At 38.7% G+C, this 27,158-nt stretch overlaps 1 protein-coding gene across 3 annotated transcripts; it reads left to right on the forward strand.

The window, feature by feature from the left end:
• Positions 1–967: 967 nt before the first annotated feature.
• On the forward strand, positions 968–26,549 carry QSOX2 (quiescin sulfhydryl oxidase 2). Of its 3 annotated transcripts, none has more exons than XM_055720678.1 (12): positions 968–1,229; positions 6,222–6,322; positions 7,556–7,604; positions 8,751–8,859; positions 9,049–9,139; positions 11,507–11,652; positions 12,273–12,416; positions 14,649–14,778; positions 17,045–17,167; positions 18,330–18,480; positions 22,639–22,827; positions 25,483–26,549. In XM_055720678.1, exons 1-12 carry the CDS (start codon positions 992–994, stop codon positions 26,031–26,033), a joined length of 2,022 nt encoding a protein of 673 aa, XP_055576653.1. In that variant the 5' UTR covers positions 968–991; the 3' UTR covers positions 26,034–26,549. The 3 variants fall into 3 exon arrangements, with proteins under 3 accessions (XP_055576653.1, XP_055576654.1, XP_055576655.1); XM_055720679.1 differs by having other exon boundaries at positions 8,754–8,859; XM_055720680.1 differs by having other exon boundaries at positions 8,757–8,859.
• Positions 26,550–27,158: the final 609 nt, after the last annotated feature.

The following is a 27,158-nucleotide window of genomic DNA, read 5'->3' on the forward strand; positions in this document are numbered from 1 at the left end:
CCTACTTGTTCTTGAAGGATTAAAGGAAGTGTTTGTGAGTAACAGAATTATCTTTTCAGGGAGCACAGTCTGTCATTATCTGAGCTCTGAAGTTGCCCTCTAGGGATATGTTCTCTGTTAATTTTCTGCCTCTGTTAATGTAATGAAAATTCTTTGTATTTACAAAGAAAAGGAGACTTTCATACTGTGGCTATAGCTATAAAAGATGCTAAAATCCATGACTAGTGCACAACCAACCTGAATTTACTACAAGGGCAGGGTTTCTAACATCCTCTTTATTGCTCACAGCATCCTACGTGCAGTCTTTTATTGCACCTCCAGTTTTGAGGAGAAATGGCTCTTTCCCGTGGAGTGACGTGCTTTGGGATGGCTGTGCTGTTCTAATCTCTTCCCAGTGAGAAGCTTCATGACGTTGACATTTCGGTTTCTATAATAGACTGCACCATGAAACTGTCCACCAAGCCATCTCCGTTGTTTCAACCTTTTTTCCTCAGATCCCCCGAGGGAAACGCGGCTCTAAATGCTGTGGCGAGGGGGTTATTCGGTGTGTCCCTGTCACCGGGTTTGGCAACACACTTGGGCACCAAGAAGGAGCAAGGGATTCTTCCCGGGCGAGGCCGTGGCACCGGGTCAGCGGTTTAATTTTATCCAACCCAATTTGCTGGCTTTATCCAACCTAAACGATTCCATGACCGCGCGCCGCTGCGGGGCGGCTGCCGACAGGCGCGTCCCCCCCCCGAGGGATGGCCGCGCCGGCCTCCGTGCCCGCTGCGGCCCTGGGGGTACCGGGCGGCACCGCCCCGCTCTCTTCGGACACGGACCCCCGCTCGCCTCAGCGGGAAGCGGGCCCGGGCCTGCGGCCCCTTCAGGCCGCCGAGCGGGGACGGCTCAGCGCGGCGGCCGCCCGGGCACTAGGCCGCGTCGCCAGGGCCGACGCGTTGCTATGGCGCGGCCCGCCCCGCCCCTCGCCGCGCGCCGCTGGCGTCCCAACATGGCGGCGGCGGGCGGCAGCGGGCGGCTGGCGCTGCTGGCCCTGCTGCTGGCGGCGGCGGCGGCGGCGCGGCTCTACCGGGCGGGGGAGGACCCGCTGACCGTGCTGGCGGCCGGCTCGGTGCGGCAGGCGCTGCTCAACTCCTCGGCCGCCTGGGTGGTGCAGTTCTACAGCTCGTCCTGCGGCCACTGCATCGCCTTCGCCCCCACCTGGCGGGCCCTGGCGGGGGACGTCAAAGGTGAGGCGCCGCCGCCGCCCCCCCCGCGGCGGGCTCAGGCCGGTCCCTGGTCCCCGGGGAGCGCTCACCGCCGCCGCCCGGCTCTCCACAGCAGCCCTCCGGCGTGGGGCCGGGCTGCCGCGGGCCTGGCCCGCCGCCCTCCGCCCCCGCGGCCTCCCCTGGTCCACCGGGCCGCGGCCGTCGGGCTCCGCGTCAGTGCCGGAACCGGAGCCTCGTCGTGCCTCGGCACACGTGCTTGGTCACCCGCGGGGCGCTCGGCAGCATCAGAACCCCGGCACCCGTGGGTGGAGGTGGCGGCAGGGCCTCGGCTGGCCCCGGCGCCCATGGGTGGCACTGGGGCCTCGGCTGGCCCCGGCGCCCATGGGTGGCACTGGGGCCTCGGCTGGCCCCGGCGCCCATGGGTGATGGTGGGGCCTCGGCTGGCCCCGGTGCCCGTGGGCGGTGATGGTGGGGCCTCGGCTGGCCCCGGTGCCTGTGGGCGGTGGTGGCGGGGCCTCGGCTCGCCCCGGCGCCCGTGGGTGGCACTGGGGCCTCGGCTCGCCCCGGCGCCCGTGGGTGGCACTGGGGCCTCGGCTCGCCCCGGCGCCTGTGGGTGGCACTGGGGCCTCGGCTCGCCCCGGCGCCTGTGGGTGACGGCGGGCCCTTGGCTCGCCCTGGCACCCATGAGCACCGTGGTACTGTGCCACTTGTGGCCATGCTGTGCCTGGGCTGCAGTGGATGAGCATCATCCCTCTTCTCACTTCTCTGGTGCCAGTGTGGCCCACAGGGCGCCACGAAGCGTGGGTGATAGTAGCCAGTCCCCAAATTAAAGGTTTCATAGGAATGCAGGGATAAACCATCACTGCCTCGCACGTGCAGCGATCCAGCTGCGGGTTTGCGCACGGGAGTCTCTGCTTGCAGCGGGAGTGGATGTGCTGAGAGAGGTATGTTTAGACTAAACTCTTTGAGGTGAGATCTTTATCTCCAGAATGTTTTGTAAAGAAACTAGCCTGTTCTAGAAGCTAAATGAAAAATAAATATTGCAGTACTGGAGAGGCCGGTGCATGTTTTTGATTTATATCTTGCAAATTCAGTGTAGTGTGAATGGACTAGAAGAGCAAAAAGGATCACCAGGAGAGAATACAAAAATCAAGTGAAGTGAGAGTCAGATTTTCAGGTTTATCAAATAGTGACAAAAAGAAATGATGACCTCCGCTGTTTATGCTGAGGGAGACCTGCCTTGCTGTGACAGCCTGCACCGTTTTCTTCGCGGGTGCTGAAGTGTTTTACTCTTGTTTGTAGATCTAAGGTAAGGAAGTAAACAGGCCCCGCGGGTGTCAGGCAAATTCAATACCTGTGGTGGGGAGAAGAGCTGAGGTCAAATTTGTAGGAAATGTTTTGCTTAATATAGTGGTGTAAAAGCTTTTAAACTACTCTAAATTTAGCATTTCACCCAAGAGACATTTCTAGGATGGAGACAGCAGTTCTAATACATTCACATGGTTTCAGTTGGAGAGGGAGTGAGGAGCTCTGGCTTTTCTCTGGCAGCCTTTTATGTGAAAAGTATTAATAACAAGAAATGCAGGTGCAGCATTAGGTGTACGTGGGTTTAGATAAACGGAAATGGAGACCTACCCAAAAATAGGTCCCGATGAACTTGTCACACGCTGAGGGTTGCTGACTGACGAGCAGAAACTCAGAACTGAGAAACACAGAGCAGTAATGGTTTCAGAGCATTTCAAAGGCCTCTTACTTGCATCGGGTTTTTTGTTTATAAAAGCAGTAGCTTTTTTCTGTTTTCTTTGCGTAACATTTTCACCTTCTGATTTGATTTGCTTGTGGCCAAAGTAGTATTAGATTTTCTTCTTTCTTGAAGAAAAGTAAGAAACAAGTAGGTGTTTGAACACTGCAGTGAAGATCATGAGGAGTCTGAACTGTCTAGAGCTTTTGTCAAAATAAGACAGGGACATGTTTATATATAACTACAGCAGCGTGATACCTTTGTAGGCAGTATTTTTTTGTAACTTGTAATGACTTCTTCAAATATGTATTTTCTTTCTCATCTGCAGTCATGGTAACTGCAAATGATGTTACGCACTTGTATTACTATAATTAGCTAAAGGCTTATTCTTTAATCCATTGAGTCTTTATGAAGACTTTCCTTTAAAAAGTGGATTTTTATGTTTGTGAACATTGGCACTACCAGCAAATGCAATTGGCTTCTGGTGTTATTTGTCAGCAAAATGTTTTTATTTAAAAGTTGGAATTAATGGATTTTAGTAGGAGACTGAGAACAGTCACACTTTTTGTTGGTAGCTTCATCCAAAAAAAAAACCACCCCTAAACTGTTTGAACCACTTAAGCTGTCTCAGCATTTATTTTCCAAAAACATGTATTCATCTACTGGGATATTACAGCTGTCTTTGAGGATGCAGATTCATCTACATTGGAGGGCTCCTAGATCACTGTGTTGTATTTGCTAATTTGATACGTAGTCCAGTTAAATCAGTACAACTACTTTGTCCATGAAAGGTCTGTTCTAATATACTTAATTTTTATTTCATTTTTCATTTGTTAAATCTTGGCAATATTGTCATTGCAAACTTCATAGCAGAACATAATCCTCCTGAAAAATAGGAGTGGTGCTTGCTTTTGTGTAATGTATGTTTTGAGTTTGGTACTCTCTCTTCTTTCAGAACAGGCTTTAAGCTTGGAGTCATTGCTGCTGCATTCCTAATCACACATTTAGTCTTATTACAGTGGTGTCCAGAGTGGCCATTATAGTTAATTATACTTTTTCTGTCTTAAAAGATGATTGAATCTATCCACCTAAGTGCCTGTAGGTGTGCATTATGTGTAGTAATTTTCTGTGTGGAAGTAACAAACCCTTGGAAATCCCATATACAACAAATGCTGAATTATATGCAGAAGCAATCCGCTCCTCTGGATGTTCCAAATCTAGCAGTAATGATTTCCTTCTAGAAATTGTTCTTTCTTTGGTGGGGAACTGCAGAAACCTTGTCATTATTCAGGAAGCAGCGTGTAACTCAAGTAATGCACAGGGAGAGGTTCCTTGTATGAATCTCTCATCTCCCTGACTGAAACTTCATAATGGGAAATAACACATGGCATTGCATCTACCTGCTAGAGGGAATACACGAGGTTTATCAAAGAAAGTATCTTCCTTGTAATACGCTGTGACTGCTATGTCGGTATTCTTTAGCATTTCCTAAGTGGGAGGTTTGACCAACCTGCTGGATTTCCAGTTTGTCGGATACATTCATGTCACTCATTGGAACTTGTTTAACATAAACAGGAAATAGTGTTGGTTAATACGGTATTACTCATCTACCCCTTTCGAATAGTTTGTGAGTTAGTATTTAAAAAATACTAATGCTCATTTAAAATTCATCAGCATTTAAAAAACAATCCAGGCTACAGTGCCACTGTAAACTTACGCATTCTAGGCTGTGTGCTCCGGCAACTTTCACATCCTTTAGAAAGGAAAAACTCCTTTTTAAGCAGAAGCAAATGCTAAGCAGCACACATCCCAGCTGGTGCTCTTTAACCCAAGTATTTAGCTAGAGATGGGTTTGCATTGTTGTGAGTAGGCTATTTGCATTAGGTTCATAGTGCTTCTATTCATTGTATGGAGGAGGATCAAGACAGGTGGAAAAAAAGAGGAGGAGTGGTGAAAGTTGAATAAGATAGATACCCAGAAGCCAAACTTTTTTTTTTTTTCTATTTTGCATTTTATTTGATGAAATAGACTGTTGTATCTTTTGTGCTCCTGTGAATACGTGCCCATCTGCTCTAGCATGCTTGTAGTTACTCCTGGTGCCTGTTCAGCTGTTGGCATGTTCAGTGCAACTGAAATTCTCCATGAGCGCCCCATCCTCCTCCAAAGACAAATAAAGGTCAAGCTAAATTTCAAAAACAGCTAGGCATGCAACTGTCAATCAGATCTTGAACTTGATGAAGCTTTCATGCTCTTTGCTATAAAAGCAAGTTTAATTTTAGTGCTTTTCACATTTTATTGATACTTGGGAATTGTGGTATACCTTCAAATTCTGCCCACAGCTGTTTTGATTTAGCTTAGCTTTAAAAAGTAACTGTCTAAGGAGTCTTTTGGAGCGGTTCTTCCTTAAAGTGATTGCTGCAGTGGAGCATGGCTCAAAAAGATAAGTTCCTAGCAAAATGAGAAGGAAAAAGCTATAAATGAGGTGAAACCTTTTATTGAAGTTATATAAGCATATTTATAGAAATACTTGAACTCTTGTGGTTATTGCTATGAAACATTTATAAAGGAAACTTACAGTGATGTTCAAACCCAACTATTTAGCACTCTGGTTAAAACTCAGATATTTTTTTAAAGTATATCTAATGTATTCCTGAACAGTACTAAAAGATAAAGACAGCTTTCAGTAGACAATATGTTAGTCTTGGGTTATGTGCAATTCTGGAGACCTCTGAGAAAATTATAAGTTCAGTAAATAGTGAGTCCTTGTTAGAACAGCTATAATACGAGATGATGCATCAAATTTATGGGTTTGTAATTGACAACCATGTGGATGAGTAACTGTTAGATTAATTTTATTCAGTTATATATATTCTGCATGCTTTATTTTATGAGCTTAGCTAATGGGAAAAGCTAGGGAATACAGTCCGGTAAGTTGTAAGCGTTGGGTTGGCTCCTCTTTCATCTTCCTGGAGTCAATAAAACGTCTTCGGCTCTGGAACTGCTACATGGTATGTTGTGTTGCTTCTTATTTAGGTATATTGAAAAGACTGATGCAGCTAAAGAAAACAGGGAGGTTTTAGTTATTTTAAAAATCAGGAGACTGTATTACACTTGAGGGTAGAAATGAATAGCAAATGAGGATCGACTGAGGTCTTGATTTTTATGCCATTGGAATCTAACGGAGTTCAGCTGTTGATTTCCATGGGAAGCAGGGTAATCCATCAGCTGGGATCCACAATCTGCTGAAAATTGAAAGATATCTTTGTTTTCAGACTGGGAATCTGCAATTAGAGTTGGTGTGCTGGATTGTGGGGAAGAGGAGAACTATGAGACGTGCAAAGAATATGGTATTCACTATTACCCAACTTTTAGGGTAAGTGGCATATTATATTGCCTTAGGTAAATGATGCATGCTTTATAGTAATTAAAGCTGTAAGTAAGATGCTTGCACCGTGTTACATGTGACTAGCTGTTCTTTAGCTGGACTTCTACTTGGCTTTTGCTGAGAAAACTGCAGACTTGATAAAAGATTAATTTGAGTTCTTGATGAATGCAGTAGCTGATGCAGTTATTTATAGCAGTAATTTAGTCCTCAGTTCTGAATCTGAAAAAATTCTTATTGAAAGAAGATACCATTCTAGAAAGTACTATGTTGTTACATTTATGTAACACCTAGTTTTAATATATTCATTAGATAATAACAATTTGTAGAAATGTTTTTCAAATTCAGGTGTTCATGATCATTAGTTGGTCTGTGGAAGTAAAGGTAATGCACTGAAATTGTGTCATGAAATCAGTTGATTTCATGACCAATTAAAAATATACCTTTGATTGACTCCACTATTTTTCTAATTAATGTCGTACTTTGTTTAAACTGGCTTTTAAAAAAGGGATCTTGTGTTTGTTGAAAGTATCTATCATTGTTCATTTTCAGGTCTTAAGTGCAATTTTTAACTTCTCTGTCTTTGTCAATCTGTATAATCACATTATTAGCCATAATATGAGCTGAATGTGATGGGTGGAGAGGATTGAGGAAACTTTTCACTGTAGAATTTTTGATGTTCTACCCTGATAGAAAGAACAGGGGTTTTTTATATCTCTAAAGTTTTGGGTGTAAATTGGAGTGCACTGTCGACATTGAATCTTTATTTTATTGTTTATAGCAGAAGACAGTCAAGCTCCATAATATATCCTGTTTAACCACTGGAGGGAGTTAAGAAAATGTGAATAGCGTTCTAAGTATAATCGCAGTCAGTAGTACTGGTTTGATAATCAGGTAATTTGTGTTTGGGTTAATGTTTGCAGTGGTGGATCGATATACAGTATTGAATTATGCATTATGGTACTTTTCCTCTAAAAGTTGGCTTTATTGTATATATATATATATATGAAGAGTTTTGAGTGGTACATGTGAGCTACCATCATGTAGTTGAGAAGCAGGTGTTTGGAACTCATAGGCTAAGAGAGAGACCTGTCTTCTGAACAGGTAGATAAAAATGTTTTGTAATTAGAAATTGAAAGCCATTTTTGTTCCTAAACTGAGCTTTTGTCTGATACAGTGAGTTATTTTCAAAGCAATAATACTTTTTTTTTTTCTCCCACATAGTACTTCAAAGCATTTACAAAGCAGTTTACTACTGGAGAAAATTACAAAGGTAAGAATATCCTACTGTAAGAAATCCTCAAAGCAGTTATTCTATCAGCCAGGAATGTGTCACACAATAAGCACAATCCCTTTGCTTGTCAATTAGTTTAGACAGCTAGAGAGGAGATGGACACTAAATGGCTCTTTAAGATATGGTATTACAAGTACTGTATGAAAATGCAATGTCAGGCAGAATTGTAGACAGGCAAAACATTTGTTCAAGAACTTAGGACTTACATTCCTCATCTTTTTGAAATGTAGTTCTTAACTTTCACAAATGGCTAGATAATTTTTTTTAAATTGCCTTTTTCTACCACACATCTCATCAGCGTGAGATCCAATTTGCTCAATCCTGACTCTGGTGCTTTTTGATCTGTCAGCCACTTTCCAGGCATCCTGAATCTCACTGGGAGAACCCCTATTCAGATGCTGACTAACTGAAAACAGGCTTATCCTGTGTGTCTGACAGGATCACAGCTTGAGGTGGTTTGTCTGGGGACAAAAGTAATGTTGTCTTTTTCAATGGATTAACATTTAAAAGGCCAGAGGTCAGAAGAGAGACCACCTGCACCATTAACCCTTAATGTAGAAGTAGACTGCAGTTGTACCTGCTACTTTTTGGCACGTGAGAGTTGCTGCTTTTTAATTTACTTCTTTTAAAGTAAATAAAATATTCCCACACTTCATTTATTTCCTCATATTGTTAACTTGGTTTTGTAACCTCAGCTGGCAAGTTTGGTAATAATGGTACACCTCTGCAGTTTTTAATGTATGATTAATATCTTTATTGCAAAAAAGCTACTGAAATTGCCCACACCAACTACTGTGAAAGTGAGCACATATCTCTAATGAAGCATTTTTTGAAGGGAAAATCAGCAAGGCAGGCAGATGGTTAGATTTGGAAAAGTCTTGAGGTTTTATTAATTTTGGGGTGGACTGACAGCTTTTACATATGATCTCATCTCCATGTTAAAATGAAATTCTACTACTAAATCTTTAGTCCCTGCTCTTCAGCCAAGTAGTAGCCTGGTTTTTACATCCAAACTTAAAACAAAAACCTGACACAGAAAAGCATGACAGTGTATGAAAACCTGTACGTGAGGCATTTTTTTCCCAGTTTTCTGAAGTGTTCTAATTTTTTGTAACCTGTACTCAGCAGGAGCAGATCGAGAGCTGCAAACAGTTCGTCAGATGATGATTGACTTCTTACAGAACCATTCCCAAGAGTTGAGACCGCCTGCTTGCCCACCATTGGATCCAGTTTCGTATGTTCCTTGTTTAAAATACAGCTGCTCTATGCTTATTATGTTAAATAAAATGTAGAAGGTCCTATTAAAGACAAAGTAAGCATTTTTTCTTACCAGTTTGCTATGAGATTGTAAAAGGAAATTCCATCGATAACAGTGGGTGTCTTGCATTCTACCGATGCTAAATAGCTTTTCTTTTCTTAAAAGGTCCAGTGATATTACTTCTCTTTTTGACAAGAACAGCCATCATTATACTGCCATTGTGTTTGAAAGTAATAACTCTTACGTTGGACGAGAGGTAATGTATGACCTATGAATGAATGTTATTGTAACAGAGCTAAATTTTGTTACTTAGCCAAACAACAAATTTTCTGATTATAGGACTGAATTAAGGGGTCGTAAAGAGCAGGTCGTGCATATTTGAGATATCACAAAGTCAAGAGATTATACAAGGCTGTTGTATGTAGACACACAGAGCAACTTGCTTACAAATGAATGTGATGTCATGTTATCTTTTTCCATTCACATTTTAATAGAAGATTAATTCATCAATTTCATTGTTGCCACAATTCTTTTTTCTCTCAAGATTTGGAAGATTACAACAAAAAATGCTGTCAGATTATGTTAATGTTTTGTTACTGCTAGAGAACAGTTCATAACATTCATTTTTCTGGGCAGCTTTTGTGATTTCAACTGTTTATAATAATTACATGCTCTGGTTCTCTTTCTTCACATATAGGTTTTAGGAAATCACATTCTAAACTAAGGTGATAGCATAACTTTACTTTGATAGCTCTGAGGCACTGAGGAAGTGGAAGTCTTTGGTTTTTTGCTTCCCCCACCCCCCCAATAAAATATTTGATTTGGCATCATTTCACCACCTAATGAGCCTGCTGTTAGCTTAGACAACTGTTACTTTTCTCTTCCTGCCAAGATCTAGGATAAGTAAAGAAAATAAATTGCATAATTATCTAGGCATAATCTGTGTAGAAACATCCAATGTCTGTGAAATGTTTCTAATTAGATTTGATGCTGAGATGGCCCAGTTGCATAAGTGGAGGTGAGTGTGCTGCCAAAAGTGAGAATCACTTTGAGAAGCAGGCTGCTTCCAAACATTTGTTTTCTGGAAGCTGCTGTGTCGATACAAGTGGGCATTACTGAAGAGAAGAAATGTGGTGATTATAAAGTTCCTCAGCTTTTTATCACACTTGCTTTAATTTTATTCCCTGCTGTTTTAGGGAAAGACCGAGTGTCATCTGATTAACAGAAAGTGGAGTCTGCTTTCCGAAAAAATAATATTTAGTGAAATAGAAAATAACATTGTTTTCAAGTTTACAGTATAAGACAATATGGACAAAGCTAATGGAAGTTACAAGGGCTGAAGAAAGGAAGGCCATGAGTTTATCACTAATGAAAGGAAGATTGTCTTAACTTACAAGTTTGAAAGTGAGGGAAAACGCAGCAAAGATAATATTCACCTGAAAGGGAAAGGTATAGTGGAAACTGAAAACTAACAGCAGGAAAAAGATAGAGAAGAGGCAGGGAGGGGTAAAAGAATGAGAAGTAGAAATGTAGGAAGAGGTGGAAGCATGGAAGGCTTTGTAGGTAAGAATAAAACATTTGAAATGGTAGTGTAAGAGCATAGGCTAATGGAAGGATGTGAGGACTGTGGCTGTTAGAGTGGCAAAAGAGGATGCCTTTAACAGTGGGATCTTCAATGATTTAAGAAGGGAAGAAAGGAGTGTTTAAGCTTTTTTTTTTTTTTTTAAAGGGCAAATTTTCATTATTTTTATCTGAGTCATCATATTTTTAGGTGCAGCTTTGGCTGTAGCTGGCAAAGAACTTTGGTAGTTGAGTCCTGGCAGATCTTTGAGATGTCCTGATATTAGCACTCTTCTGCCTCCTCCACCCTTTGCTGAATGTTACACTTTGCAAAGAAATCAGTGCCCGCTCTTAGCCGCTCTAGTGCGAAAGCCTAGCATCGTGTTTAAACAGCTGATGAAGATTGGTTTGAGCTCAGATGCTGGACTGTGAACTGAAACTCTTGAGATATAGGCACCTATGCTTATATGGAGTATCTGCTCCAGGGTTGGTAAACAAAAACAGCTGAACAGACAGCTGGGTGCTGTGACACCGCAGACTACACAGCTTGATTTGGCAGGGCTTGCCAGGCAAAACCTTAGCTCCTGTGGAGCCCTTAATTGTTTTCTAAGTCATTGACATCTAGGACTTCGACATCAGAATACCATAAAGTGGTGGGACCAATGTTTCTTCACTACCTGAAAATTTGCCTTTGGACTCTTAGATATATAACATGAAGCATAAACCGGTTGGTGCCTGTGGAATATCCTCTGGGCTATTTTGAGCTTTATGAGGACATTTTATCATTCATTCTCATGTTTTCTTCAGATGTTAGACTTCAAAAGGCAAAGATTCAGATAGACCAAGGGAAAAATGGAAGATAGGAGTAATAATTTCCAGGGAAGAATAAATCATCTTTAACTGAAATTGTTAGTGTCCACAGAATACTCATAGATGTACTTCCTTGGTGAACAGCTTAATGATACCCTTAAAGGATGATGCACCTCACCTATTTGTGTCTTGTCCTACAGGATTGGATATTCCTCGAACAATGCATAATTCATGTCATCTTTTCATTACCCAGGTTATCTTAGACTTGATCCAGTATGAAAACATCATTGTAAAGAGAGCATTGAATTTTGATAAGCCCTTTCTTGAGAAACTTGGTATTAGCTCAGTCCCTTCATGCTATCTGATGCATCCAAATGGGTCCCATGGATTAATTAACATGTAAGTAGTTATGTGTCTGAGGAAAAAGAGGAGGTTCACTTAAGCTATAAAAACAGTTTCCATAGCTTCCTTTCATACAAAGCAATTTACTCTGTCACCTTCTTTTACATATAGATAATGATATGGCATGTAATCAATACATTGTACTGGCTGAAGTTGTGCATTACCTGTATTAATAATGAGGCCTAATACTGCTTTTGCTTACAACTGTTCCCTGTTTATGGCTTTAACCTATTACTGTGATACTTCTGAAAGGAAAACACTTTAGAAGTGGAAAAAAAATTAAGGAAGCATCAAAGTTCTTAAAAACCCCTTGCTTCTAAGTTAAAATTCTTGTTCCATGTGAACATTGCCTGTGTAAGGCAAACTGAGATTTTTGATGAACGTGTTATGTTCTTATTTTGAATGGAATTTTAAGCCACTAATCCAAATGATTGTTATTACTATTCCTAAACTGAACATTATGTCATTTCCCTTTGTATCAAAACATAACATGCTTCACTAGAACTATAAAACATAAACCAAAGTGAATATCTTATTTTACAAATATACTAATTTACTTTGGTTATTCACTTAATCTGAGATTAAAAGTAATCTTTACTTTGTCCATTTATATGCAGTTTGAAGCCTCTACGGTCTTTCTTTTCCTCGTATTTAAAGTCACTGCCAGGTGTAAGAAAAAAACTTCTTCTGCCGCTTCAGCTACCCGCTCAAGAAAACAAAGAGGAGAGTACAGAAGTCAAGGTGTGGAAAGAGTTCGATAAGTGAGTGATAACCTTGATTTTCAGATCAATTCTTGGTTGTTAAAATTTGCTTGCAGTTTTTTCTTGCCGCATGGGAAGCTGTGCTGTCATTTATTACCAAATTCTAGTGCAGTTCAAAATTTTACTTCGTTCCATCCCAGATGATGCACCTTGAGTTGAATTAGGCTGATCACTACTGAATCTGCATTCTTCCGCTGAGTAAAATTTAAGGCGTTTGTGCTTAATACTGGAGAAATTATGGCATCAAAGTTGAGAGCAAAGCTTTCAGCTGTTGCTTCAACTTCATCCATTTTTCGGTATAGTCAAGTAACACCTGTAAATTAGTTCAGTTCCAGCATCAAGATTACAACTTCTTTACAACTGTGAGCTGTGTTTCAGACAATTCAGAGGTGAAATTATCAAGGGCTGCCAGTATTTTGTTTTTAACAGCAACCGTCAGCACTGCTATGGAAGGAATGTTTTTCTCCAAAAGTACTGTTAAATATGCAATTGAATTAAAAATACCAAGGACTTATTACCCATTACCTGAAGTATCTAGATCACCAATTTGAATTGTTGGAAAACTTCAGCAAGTAATCACTGTCCCTGAAAAAATAAATGGTAAAATAACAAGCTCTAACACTTACGTAGAAAATGAGAATTCCCTGTATGTGTAATACTGAAGCAGCGCCCACTAAAAAGTGCTTGTCAAATGCAAGTATAATAGAAAATACTAAAGTCACTGTAAAAGATGTTTATCATACCAAATCCAGTAAGGTTTATCTTCACCCTCTTTCCCTCTTTGTCTGTTTGAGAAAAGGATGCAAAGGCTTTGCAGAGAGCTAATCCCTCAGCATCTTTAGATGGAAAAGATGCAGGACTGAGTGCTTTCATTTTGTGCTTATTTGCCTTTCATAGACACTATTAGTGTCATCTTCTTTCAATTACTATTATAAAATACTTTATATGAAACATTCTGTTACCAAAACAACTTTAGTTAAATTGAGCTGCTTTCCAGCAAGACAAAATCTTGTTGATATGAATCTCCAGTCCAAGTATCTTCCAAATAGGATCCTTTGGGAGAACCTCATGCATTCATATGGATGTCTCTTTATTTAAGAAACTTGAAGCAGAATTTTGCTGGTTTTTAGAATTTAAGTGAGTACATTAATAATTAAGGAGATAAAATTCAGAATAAGTCTGCAGTTTGAGTTAAGAATATAGATTATTCTGTACTTTAATACGTTATTTCCTGCATGTTATTTAGGAGATGGGGGCAGCCAGTTTCTTGAATGATTTTTTTAAATTATTTTTGGAAATAATAGTGTTGCTGAAGTCTTAGGGGAAGTGTTAACTCTACTATGTGAACTTCTGTTTGTTCAGTTACATTGCTGTGTCATACTGTCTGAAGTCTGTACTCTAAAAGCATTGAAAGTAGAGTGATTTACTCGATGCATTTGTACTTGTGTTTTGTTGTTGTAAAGGTGTTCAGTGGTGAGGAGGAATTCTTAAAATCATTTGTTTTACATGTTTTACTTGTACCTGTCGTAAGGTACCTAATTCTGTTTTAAGAGCTGGTGTGATTAAAATTGACTGCTAAACTTGTACGCAAAGAACCTACAGTAAAACTGCTGCATTCGGGATGCCTATTAGCACGCCTAATTCAATCACAGATATTGAATGTCTGAGTAGAGGTTGGTTTTTATGATTTCTAGATACAGTTCTTTCCAACATGGACATTTTTCAGTCTTGCTTGCACTCCTGCTCTGTGTATAATGTGCTGTTGTTCAAGAAAAGTCTCCCTTTTTTCATAGCATGTAATTTTTCTGTTTGTGGTCAGTCCTGAGGAGAAGCTATAATTTCTTTACACTGGCTATTTCCTTGCTGACAATGTCAGGGCTATAATTTCGTTACAAGGTAAAGCTGGCTGGCAAGAAAAAAGTTTAGTCAAATATAAAAAAATCCTGTGTGTGTGGTTATGCTTCATTTGTCTAAACTCTGAACAAAATGACACAAAATTACTCTTTTAAAAGAGTATGGTGAAACTCATTAGACTTGACATTCACCATAGTGAGCACCTGAAGTAACTGCTGTGTCTTCCCATACTGGTGTAGGATATACTGCAATCATTGTAGAGTGGCAAATGTTGAGGTTTTAATGACACCTACTATATATCAATTTTACCTTTATGACTGGTGAGAAAATGAGCGAAAGAAACCTGCCACTTGATAACATTATATATGTGTGTTTCAGATCTAAGCTGTACATGGCTGACCTTGAATCGGGATTGCATTACCTGCTCAGGGTAGAGCTTGCTACGCACAAGACACTTGAGGGAGCTGAGCTAAAGACCTTCAAGGATTTTGTTACTGTCTCTGCCAAGGTATACACTTCTAGTCTTTGATTATTTGTAAGAATAAAGTGGTTCTAACATAAAATTTATTATGTGACATAAGTCTCTCAAAATGTCTTTCACAATGTTTAAATATATGCTTCCTCACTAGCTTAAAAAATAGTTTTGTGGGTTTCTTTAAATGTTACTTTTGAGTTATTTATCCCATTCTGACATACCTGTAGGGCTGAGATGCATTTTAATTTAATCTTAGAGGGCTCGAAATTAAATAAAGCTTAAGTAGTCTGCAGCATATTGAACAAACCCTGTAAATATAGTCCATTTATCAGATTTTCAGGGTAAGTAGCTATTGTAACTGAGTGGGATTAAAAAACCCTTTGTTTTTCATTCTTGACTTTCGAATTTTGTTAATGCATACTTGATAAATGGTGTTCTATTTAGAGATATTTGTAACTTCTGTCTAAACTTTGAATATAATTGAGGTATTGAGTTTAACTGAGTATTTCAAAATAATTGAGGTAATGAATATAATTGAGTATTTAAAAAATAAAGATGTTTACACATTACATTTGAGTGAAAGGACAATATATGTAATATAATGTGATTTGACTTGAACAAATTGGAATAATATAACTTTGTCAACCTACTGAAATGACCAATGTCTGTTTATATTTACTTACTGAGCAGCTAACACATTGTTTTATTTTAAAGAAAGTGAATCAATAGCTATTTAAGGGAATAATAAGGCCTATATGAACATTTCCAGATATCTGGGTTTATCTGAAAATCAGACAGACAGTTTCTTGCCCCCGCCACAGCCATCAGAGGCCAGAAATCTCTAGCTGGCCTCATTTCTTTAAGAAAGTGTAGTGGTAATCTTTCCATCATATTATCCCTAAAACATCCTCTGTTCTTGCTGATGGCTCGTGGCCAGCTGATGTCATTTGCTTCCCTGGCTATTAGTGCATAAATGGAGAATGCTCTCTTTTAGTTGCACGCTCATCTCCAGACTGCCATTACCCAAGTGGGGACTGCTGTCCATTTTCTTGTCACGTAACACTTTCCTCATAGTTCTCATTCATGATTCTCAGCTGTTTCTGTTAGGAAACTTTTTATACTACCCTCCTGTTTAACAGCATTTGTAGTGATGATAAATCCAAAGTCACAGAGGTCTCTGGTTCCCTGCTTGGCAAATTTTCCTTGTTGTAGAATTAGTTTAAAAAAACCTAAAAATCAAAAACTGGCGATCAATACAGAAGTCCATTGTTTTTTGAATCCTCAATGAGACCAATGCCCACCTGAGATACTGTGCAACTGTGGCCTTTTAGATAGTAATGTGTGATATTCTGGGGGTCCTAGAGCAGTAAATGTAATTATAGTATGCAGTCAGTAGTTCAGAGGAGTGCTGGTTTTTTGCAGACTATTTAAGAGTTGTCTTCGAATTCAAACAATGCCCAGGGCCCCTGGCGTTAGCTGCTGTACAATTAGCAAAAGGCGGTTCCTACCTGTTACATTTGCATGGTATCAATTAAGCAGTCTAGAGTTAGAGATACTATCAATAGTTGGACAAAGGCTGCAGAATGACTAGCATATGTATAGCATGTTATGTCATAAATTGCTTTATGTATTTAATGTAACAGATACAGGGACTTTATTTCCCCATCTGTTGAAATGCTGCTCCCTCTGGAAGAGTACTTAGAGGATGGTATGCATACTCTACTTAATTCTACAGTAATTAGAACCATCATTAAAGCAAAATACTACATCTACTTAAGGAAGTCACTATTTCCAAATCACTTTGGAAATCACTATTACACATATGAAAAGGAAAATGCTCTTCTAGATGACCAACTTCTAGATTTACAGAAATCTGAACAAAAGTTTTATAAGAACTAATTTTTGTGATCAGTCTTTGTGATCAGTCTTTGAAGAGTGAGAATGATTTCAGCCTTAAGTCTTATGCTTCATTCTGAACAGAATTACCTTAATGTGAAATTCTGTGTAATCTGTCAAAAGTTCTTCTGTAGCATTTCTGCCTCCTATTGAGTAGCTTCATTTTACTGGTTAACATTTTGTGTGTGCAATTTATTAAATTTTGTAGCAAAAGTTAGTGTGAGCTGGCTTTTTATTGAAAGCAGAACAAGTAATTACTTTGCTCATAATAAAAGAATCTGAAGAAAAGACAGGAAAAGCACATCTAGATAAAAAATAAGTGTCTTGCTGATGATGAGACCTGTGCTTTAAAATATGGGTATTTTTTCTACTTTCCCATTTTGTGGTTTTTTCCTCCCCTCAGCTTTTTCCTGGACGTCAGCCTGTGGTAAAGTTGTTAGAGACCTTGCAAGAGTGGCTGGTGAGCCTTCCATTAGACAAAATCCCTTATGATGCTATCCTAGATCTGGTCAACAACAAAATGCGGGTAAGCTGTTACTAGTTCCCAGCATAAAATACAGCATTAGTAAAGGATAAGATTCTATATAAATCTAAGACATCACTTACTGATGGTCCCTCCAGTCATAATGGAGTTATAAGAAGGTTAAAATGAAAATAAAGTGAAATCATTACCAGAAGAAAAATCCACATGAAGGAATTGAGGGAATTGAAATAACAATCCTGTTTCAGTTTTATAATGAGCAAGCAATTGCAAACATACACGTGTTCCCTAACATCAGCTTCAAACTATGCAAGATTCCCAGCAGATATTTTTGAGTTGATGTGCCTGCTGTCAGCAGGATTCTTTTGAAGGTCAGAGTTGAAGTGATGGGAAATCTACTCACTGAAATGGGCGTTATTCCTGAAGAGTTTCCCCAAATACTCTTCAATTTCCTGGCATAGTAAAGGAATCCCATCTCACTTTGGTGATGCGAAGCGCCATGATAGGACCACCTGTGTACAGAAGTTAGTATGGATCCTTCTTCCCATGAAATGGGATTGCTATCTGAGAAGTGGAAACCTCCTGTGTGTTTTAGGAAGCAGAGAGAGAAGTCTCAGAAATGAAAATCTTGCACTGGATTTTAAATACAATGAACAAGTAGTGGCCTTGGTTTAAGAAGAAATAATAATGAATTCTACATCTTAGCCTGTTAAGACTTTGCTGCTGTAAGTCATGTAAATCTTGCTGAGTAATATGGAATTTTTAATGTGCCCAGGGAAACTGTAGCTCTGTCAGAGTTTACGGTAGTATTTGTGTGTGTGTGTGTGTTGTGTACATACTGTGCTTAAAAAAACCTGTACAAGTTAAGCTACTTAATGTATTCTGTCAGGCTAATGAGACGTGTGATGTGCATTTTAGTAGGTTTGACATCAGTTGTACGTTGTATATCATGTGATGTGTTTGCAAGAGGGATGAGTTTTACAATGGTGCATCAGAGTATCTCAGAGTTAAGGATTGTTCTAAGTTTAATGAATTCATTAGCAACAAGTGCCTCTATAGAGTAAGTGACTCTATAGAATCATTTGCTATAGCCTTGGTTCTTCTCAGTTTCAAGGTAGGATCAACTGTGACTGCTGATATGTTCAGTAGTGCATTTAGGTCCCAAACCTGCATATATCTTAACTATTTTTACTTTTTTTTTCCCCAGATTTCTGGGATATTCCTCACTAAGAAAGTTCAGTGGGTCGGATGTCAGGGTACAAGACCAGAGCTGAGAGGTTATACCTGTTCCCTTTGGAAGCTGTTTCATACCCTAACTGTTCAAGCTGCACTGCAACCAAAAGCTTTGATAAATACAGGTAAGCAGCAAAGTGAGGCACTTGACGGACGAGGCAAATACTTGCAGCAGTTCTGCTGTGCCATAGGAAAATGGCAAAAAGATGAGAGCAGGGTTTTTGTGTGTGTGTGTGTGTGTAAATATTTCAACGAATAAATTGGTGGATAGTGGCTTTCGAGGCTCAGCTTTCAGGCTAGTGCCAGCAGGGGTCAGAGCATAGCTGTACTGCAGCCGCAAGGCTTTCAAAGCAAGCTGTCCATTTGTCCTTGTTCAGAAATGTGGTAAATAAAGTATGTAGCCCTAAAGACGTGTGCAGTAAAGCAGAAAAAGGAGAGAGTTTCAAACAAAGAAATTCTGAACTGCGTGAAAAGGGATGAAGGTAATTCGGATTACCTGAGGTTGCACTGCTAATTTAATTTGAGAAGAATGAGGTTTACCCATACAGTTTACTGGCTATAAAAGATGTGCAACCATTAGCCAATCCTCCTGTAACGTTATTTCTTAAATGCTATGACTTAAATGTTATGACTGTTTGGGGTGTTTTTTTCAGCCGAATGTAACTAGTGTTCATTAATCTCTGCAGTGATATACTACTTGGCAAGCACTCTGTAAAATTGCTTATTTTTTGACTTGCAGCATTTTGTGAAGCAGAGTGTTAATATTCTGGTGATGGTTCCTATTTAAGGAACGTGCTGGATATATAATCTATTTTCCTTGCACAATGGAAATAGAATTACTGATGCTAAAATACTGGCCTTTGTATGGGTTTATTCTTGCCCGGACAGTGCTTTGTTTGGTTATAGTTCTATTTCATTTTCATTTAAAGCCTTTTTAATGTCTTTTCCAAGGAATTTAAGAATTCCAGATGGACTGTTACTAGATGATAAAACTCAGAAATTTGCATTTCGACAGTTGCTGAGTATATAAAAAATTAATTTATTATTTCAAATTATGGATACATATATTTGTTCAGCATTACTTGCAATCACAGCAAAAATCTCTCAGTTCTCTAATATTGAATCTCCTGCAGAACAGGGATTTTTTTGGATGGCTAATAATCCTCTTGATTTTTGTTTCTCTCTTTTTTTGAGTCTTGTTTTGTTTGTTACTCATGGGACAGTAGGTTGAATCCCTTTCATTTAGTACTGTTCTCTGCCTGGTGAATTTGAGGGGGTTTTGCACTGAATGATGTCTTAGCTGTTCACCAGGATCATGCATAAGTTAAATTTGCCCTTTTGTCCCAGTTGCCAAAAGTGTACTAATTAAATGTAAAAATGTTCTTAATGTTTAACTCTACAGAATTACATCTTAAATTGTTCCCATGTTTCAAGCATGAGGTCTAGTCAGTCTGAAGTTAAAAATACATTGTAAAACCTGAAAACTCTTTGGCACACTTAACCATCGATTTAAATCGGGACAGATATGTGATGATCACTTCTTATGGCGAAAGAATTGGGTCAGTCTGAGACCGTCGGATTATGTCTTGGGAGGTTTTCCTCTCCTTATTGCTTGTTTAAATCCCATCTACTAAAAAGCATGATGTACTCCCTAATCCTTCCCACCACAGGTAGGGTTTTATGGTTCTTGTCCACTTTAAAGATTAGGGTTACCCTGAATTGCAGTAGTTTGGGAGGAAAGAGAAAAGGGGGATTACACGATGATACATGGCAGATGTTAATAGAAGATTCATCTCTGAGCTGATAAAAGAAAAACAAAATGAGCCATTTTGCAATTGTTTTCTTTTTAAAGCAGCTGTATTTTTCTTGATAGTTTCCTTTGCTGGCGGAGTCTGGCAGCCAGCGTGAACTTGCTATAGCTTTCTTGATACAGTGGTTTTATTGGTTTCTATTTGACACATTTTAATGTTGAATGGTGTAATTTGAACCTGCAGTGGGATCAGCATGAGGGAATCCAAAGGAACTCTGAACAGAACTGCTCACATCCAAGGATATATAAAATCATTGGAGAAATCTAGTCCCGAGCATGCTTAATTATATGAAATGTGGTTTTAGGTAATAGGATCTATTGGCATGAATAAGACAGGCTTGTGGATTTGCTGAATTTGAAAGACCTCCCCAGAAAATGAATTTTCAAGAGTGTAACCTTACACAGGAGAAGAGATACAATTAAATTTGTGTATGAATCTCTCATGCTCTCTTCAGAGGTTATTTGCTAGTAGTTACTTCTGTTGTGTATGTTGTTTGGGTTTTTTCTAAATATGTATTTTAGTATATGTGGTAAAACTGTTTTGCCCGAATTCATTTCAACTTTCCAAAATTATTTTTCAGCCTTTCTTTTAATACTGTAATTTAATCTGCTTTAATCTCATATCTTTCATTTATACATGCCTATTCAATCACAGATATTGAATGTCTGGCTAGAGATTGATTGCTTTTTATAATTTCTTTTTGGCTTTAAAGGCTTCCTTTTTGCTGCCATATTTAAGAATATCATGTTGTTTAAATTAAAGGTGTTTATGACAGTCTTCATGCATTTCTTGTATACATGACTTAGAAGTACCGTGATGGTTTTGAATAGGTTTTGTTGAGGATTTTTTTCCCCAAAAAACAATGCATATATAGAGGGCGTATGTGCTACCAAAGAGTTTGTTACTACTAGAACAGGACAGCGAGCAAAGTACTGTAACCCTTTACCACAGAACCTACAAAACCTGCATCGTAAATAACTCGTGGTAGAGGTGTTCAGCTGCAGGAGTCAGTAATTTAATCAATCTGCATCATAAAATGTGTGTTGTTTGACAAGCGCGTGTTTGTGGTGACGTATAGTACATTTGTAAATACGTTTTGGCATAATTTACTAGGTCAATTAAGCATGAATCAGAAGACCTGTGAGACGGAGATGAAATGATTTGATTTCAACACATTATATCAGGTTTTCAAGCCACTTGCAGATGTAGGGACTACCTGCAGTCACAGTAAAGGCCCAGGACAGAGTTCTCAGTCCATGAAGACCTTAACTTACTTCTGAATAAAATTACTCTTTTGCATTATCTTTAGTATAAAAGTGTGAATGTTAGAGACAGAATAATGTGTTTGTGTTTATTTTAGGAGGAATTCCTGAGTTTCTCCTCAAAGTTCAAATATTGCTAAGTAGCTATTATGTGTTTGCATTCAGTGCCTGCCAAAAAAGCCATAGAACTAAAAACTGTAATGAGATTCTGGTAGTCTGTAATACCTCAGAGTTATGGAGTGACAAACAGGTATCACAGGCACCTTGTGAAATACTTATCAGGGGCATTTTGACTCTGGGTTTTTCAGTAGTGAGTTCACTCTAACTTTAGTGCCTGTGGATAAACGGTGAATGCATAACAGAAATACTCATTTAGTTATTGGGCAAGATGTAGGAGTTGTTCTACTTCCAGAAGAACTGTATGAAGTATAGACAGTGTAGTCTTGGCATGTTTTAACAATTTCAAAATGTTCTCTTGATAATGGGCTTTTGGAAAAAGAAAATAATAATCAATGTCTGATTTTCATTTAGCTAAGTTTGTTCCCCCCTCAGATTGTAAGATATTCTTTGAAAGGAGAAATTTTACTGTAAGGAACACTTGACCTTTAACTCTTTATCTTAACATGTTGTTCAGGGTAACTTTGAACCCAGTTGTATAGGCTGGATGTGTTGGTATGTATCGGTATAAATAGCTACTTCGCATTTTTAATAACCCTGTTGCTCACCTAGCATTTTTTGAGCTTCATTGCGTTTGAAATCATTCCCCTGTAGGTGTGCCTGATATCCCAGACAACCTTTCAAAAGGCTATGTTTTGAAACGTACTGTTGGATATCACTTTAAACTCTACATTATTTATTGACAAGTAATTTGGTTTCTAAATGTCTCACCTCAACTACTTCGTGACAATATTATATATGTATTTTGTTGGGGAGGGGTATTTCTTCTAAGAACTGTGTGAAGTTTTTAATCCCTCTCTTTGTGGCTTACTGAGATCTAGGTTCTGTATGATGTATGGCACATGTGCTATGGATATCTTTGAATTAGAAAAGTGGCTACTTTCTTATCTCTAAGGTGGAGGTGTAAATTTGCGTGGAACCAGAAGGTACCACCATTTCCTTTTTCCTGCAGTTCACTTTTACATGTGTTAAAGTGTATGTTGAAGCTGTTTGTCTAGATGGTGCTAAATGCATCTACCTTCTGTCTTCCTAGGTCTTGAAGACAGTCCCCAAACAGTACTTCAGATCATGCGAAGATACATTCAGCACTTTTTTGGGTGCAGGGCTTGTGCTCAGCATTTTGAAGAAATGGCTAAAGAGTCCATGGATTCCATTAAAACCTTGGACGAGGCTGTTCTCTGGCTCTGGGAGAAACACAACGTAGTCAACAACAGGCTCGCAGGTATGGAAGCCCATGCTTGGGAAAACCCACCAAAGGTAGCTGTGTCTGAAAAACAAGGCTACAGCGTTTTATACAGCGTGGTTTATAATTAAACAGGGAGATGCAAACAAGGCTCCGTAATACGAATTTAGAACAACCGTCTAAAGCAACTGTTGTTCCTGCTTTTGACATTTTTTTGATGAAATACTGACTTCAAAAGGCTGACTCCGTATTTACATCAGCGTACAAGAAAAGATACTACTTGTGTATAGAGCAAAATCTGGAGCATCCCAATCAGCTATAACTAAAGACTATCATGTTAACTTTGAGTGAGAAACACACGCTTGCGATATAACTGCGTTACTAAAGGATAGTGTCTTTTAGGATATATAACGAAAAAACTTGTTCATTCTCAAAGATACTGTTTCTTCTGAGATTTCCCCTGTTTCTTGATGGGAGTGTCTTTCTGCTGTACAAATCAAAGCCTTTTCAAAAACGAGCAATAAAGTTCAGCTACTTATCAGTGGATAAAAATACTTAAACATCTTTCTGTAGCAGTTTAAATAGATGTGAAATCCTGTCTTCATTTTGTTCTGGAGCTATGCTGTATAGAAAATAATGATAATTGAACCAGAGATTTTCTCAGGATAAAAGAGCGTAAACTATTAGCAGATCAGCAGCTGTATAAAATAAAATTACTGAATGAAGAAAATCTGTTCCCCTGCTAGATTGCTATGTTTTCAGTTAGACTAAAAGTACCGTTAGAATACTGGTTGTTTTTAATCCGTTCTGTTATGGGGATATCAAGTAACTAAAGCACTAAAGAAAATTGGTTTCTCTTTGCACTAAATCCCTGTCTGCTGTTATGGATCTGTGTAATGTAACATTAGTTACAATTTAAATATGCTATATTGTGTTTATATTATTGTTATGCTGAATTCCCAAATTTTATGAAGTATTAAATACTGTTGTGAGTATAAACAGTTTTTCCCTTTTCTCCAAGCAGAAAAATAGTAAATTCTGAGATATTTAATAAAAACATCCCCTAATGGTTGTTACTATTGCCAGGTTGAACACAGGAAAAGGTAGTCCTGTTGACTCGAACTTGCTAAGTAGTGGAGCAATATACTTATTTAGAACATTAAGTTATTGGAAAACTCACATGGATATTGATTTAGATGATGCAACAGCCAGCTAAAATACCCTTTTAGTAAGAAGTATAAACGTACTGGAATAAATAATAATGTTAAATTATGCTTTTTAAGTTTGCTAAAATTTCTCTTTGGGACAGTGATAGATTTTAAACCTTAAAAGCTGCATCTGTGTTTCTGGTAATATATATAGCTTTCAGTGAGAAATGATCTTTGACTGGTCAATGAAAACACCTTGGCACAGCCTTCAAGTGTGGGTCACGAGATTGTTCTATATGGTTCTGCCCTATTTAATTCTTTCCTGTTGCTGTAGAATGTACAGAATTTATAGCGTTCTCTTTGGCAGGAAAGCATGAAGTACAGTAAGCTTTCTGTCTGTAATCTTACCATAAGATGTTTTGTTTCTGCTTTCTCTACTGAAACAAATTGATTACTGAGTATTTAAGATATCTGAAATGCAAATTGCTCTCTTACTTCTGAATATCAAGGAGACAAATATTTTCAAGGATCCTTTGCATCCCTAAACATGATTTTGCTCAAAATCATGGGGGAGTTTTCTGCCTTTAAAAAGGATAATAAAAAATAATAAAATAAAAATCTATTTCTGAAATACTTTAAGCATTAGTGTACTAATAAAAATCAGCTAAATAAACTAGTTGTTTTTTTTTTTTTACCAGGTAGAGATTTTTGTTGTAAAAATAATCTTCGTCCACATTTTAAAATGTTGGGGTTTAGAGCAAAGTGCAACAGTAGCTGTAGCATTCGGCTCTTTGCCATCAAGACAGAAAGGTGGCCAGAGCTATGGGCAGCTGAAATGTTAAAATTGGATCTAGTTGAAGACAACATTATATATATATATATATATATATATATATATATATATATATATATATATAAAATGCTAACAAGCAAGCTGAAAAATAAATCTTAAATACGGTAATGGTTTTAAAGTACTGAAAATAGTTTTCTATAGTAATAGTGCAAGCTGTGAAAAAGCAAGCTTAGAATAGAATGGTTCATAATACAGAAACACTAAAAAAATCTGCAACTCTTCGGCCTTGAAGCTTCTTGCTGCAAACCAGGCTTCAGGATTAAAAGAGTACTGAGTGCAAAAGAGCAGTTTGTTTTGAACCATAATTCAAATTAACCCCTGAAAGGCCCAGATGGTGAGGTTTTCGTGCCTTCTAAAACCATAGCAATTGCAGTATCTTGTATTAGAATTCGAACACTACAGCTTTTACTGAGAGAAAAGGAAAATAATTACGATTTAGCATGTGTGTTTTGGAAGAGGAAGTGATACTTTGGAACGTAATTGATGCATCCATAAGGAAATTTAAGAGTTTCCAAATTTGTTCATGATTGTCTTCAGTTTAATAAAAACATTATTGCGTTGTGGGCTTTTTTTGCCAGTCTCACTATTTGTAAGTGGAAAGTACTCTCTGTGGTTTCCAGTGAAGTGTCTGATGGTTCAGCTTTCCTAGTTCATTCACTTCTGATATTTTTATTTTTTTCTCCTCCCAATTAGGTGATTTGACTGAAGATCCAAAATTTCCCAAAGTTCAGTGGCCAACTCCAGATATTTGTCCTGCATGTCATGAAGAAATTAAAGGATTACACAGCTGGAATGAAGCCCAAGTTTTACAGTTCATGAAGTATCACTATAAAAGTGAAAATATTCTGTATAAATACACTGAAAGCCAGACTGACTCCAGTGAAACTGAACAGGGAGATACAAGAGACGTGAAAGACAAAAGCCTGCTGAAGAAACCGAGTGGAAACAGAGAGAATAAGGTCCAGGATAAAGAAAACATACTAGATTCAGAATCTAAGGTGTTAAATAAGCTAATAGCAAATCACGGACCTGTCAAAGATAGCGGCAAAGGTGCAGGTGGATCAGCTAACATTAAAGAGGCGAAGCAAGCTGTGTCTTTCTTGGGGATTGGATTTTCAAACATAGACATGAGTCTGTGTGTCATCCTGTATGTAGCATCATCTTTATTTTTAATGATAATGTACTTTTTCTTCCGAATGAGATCTAAACGGTGGAAAGTGAAGTATTACCGTCCATCTGTATAGAAGTTTAAATTGGAAACAAAGTTTTCATTGTACATGGCTGTTCAGTACCAGATACAGCTTTAATATTTATGATCAGGGATTTTATATACAGTATTCCTTGTTTCAAAACCCAAGTAATTTCACAAGTGTTCTAGCTTAATGTATGGAGCTCACTGTAAGTACCCTAATCTTTAACTGAGGCACACAGTGCTATCATAAAATGTCCACTGAAGGAAGCATTGCATTTTTCAGTTAAGATTTTTCCGTGACTTACCACCTACATCCTTTACTCATTTTCAGAGTAAACATTGCATTATGCAATCAACTGTGCCTGCTTTAGAAGGAAATTGGATATTGTTTTGTGTACTTCCAGTCAGGGTCTTGGGTTTTATTTTAATTTATCTGGAGCTGATTTTACCTGCCAGAGTACTGAACGGTTATGCTGTTACCTTGGCTGCTTCATTTGGGGAAGCAAGAATTCTGATATTTTTTTCAGGAAACAAGAGTTCTATTCTGATTAAATCAATTCTAAACCTATGTGACTTTCTGAAACGTTATTTACACTGCATATTTGAAGTAGAAAGCACTACATGTTCAAGTAAGTCTTGCATTCCATTGTGTGTTCCAGCCTAGGATGTGTATGTCTCTCTTAGGACGATAGTTTTGGGGCAGTTTGTATCTCAACAAGCAGCCTGATTCTGATTGCTAACACTGTTGTCTAACTAATGGAGTTTAGACGTAAGCAAGGGCTTGGACCTGGTGCTTTACTTGCTCCTGTATTGGATGTGTTAATGGAGTGTTAGATAACTCGCCTTACGCATTTGTGACCCAGAAAAGTAGCTGAGTAATTAATTGTGTTATCCAGGTGGAAGTCAATTCTGGTGAACTCTAGTAAAGCAAAACAGTGCTTTTAGTGGACAGTGAGATGTGCAGCAGCATGCCAGACACATTTACAGATCTGGAAAATACTAAGTTTCTTACGATGTTGGATAACTCCATTACAATATATCTTCTTGTAAGGTGGGCTAAACACTTCACTTGGTATTTCCAGTTCTGAGCTCACCTGGAGTATCCCGTGCTAGCTGTAAGGTTGTCTGTACGGTACTCGGGAGAAGAGCCCATTTCTCTTGCCCTTCTGCTGGAGTG

This window comes from Falco cherrug, chromosome 9 (assembly GCF_023634085.1).
Source record: "Falco cherrug isolate bFalChe1 chromosome 9, bFalChe1.pri, whole genome shotgun sequence".
Lineage (NCBI taxonomy): Eukaryota > Metazoa > Chordata > Aves > Falconiformes > Falconidae > Falco > Falco cherrug.

Bases quoted from the DNA above. Each gene is read 5' to 3' on its own strand.
- QSOX2 (XM_055720678.1), top strand. From the start codon at position 992: ATGGCGGCGGCGGGCGGCAGCGGGCGGCTGGCGCTGCTGGCCCTGCTG. The intron at 6,323-7,555 runs GTAAGTGGCATA...TCTCCCACATAG, and splicing joins ACTATTACCCAACTTTTAGG to TACTTCAAAGCATTTACAAA. The intron at 17,168-18,329 runs GTAAGCTGTTAC...TTTTTTCCCCAG, and splicing joins TGGTCAACAACAAAATGCGG to ATTTCTGGGATATTCCTCAC.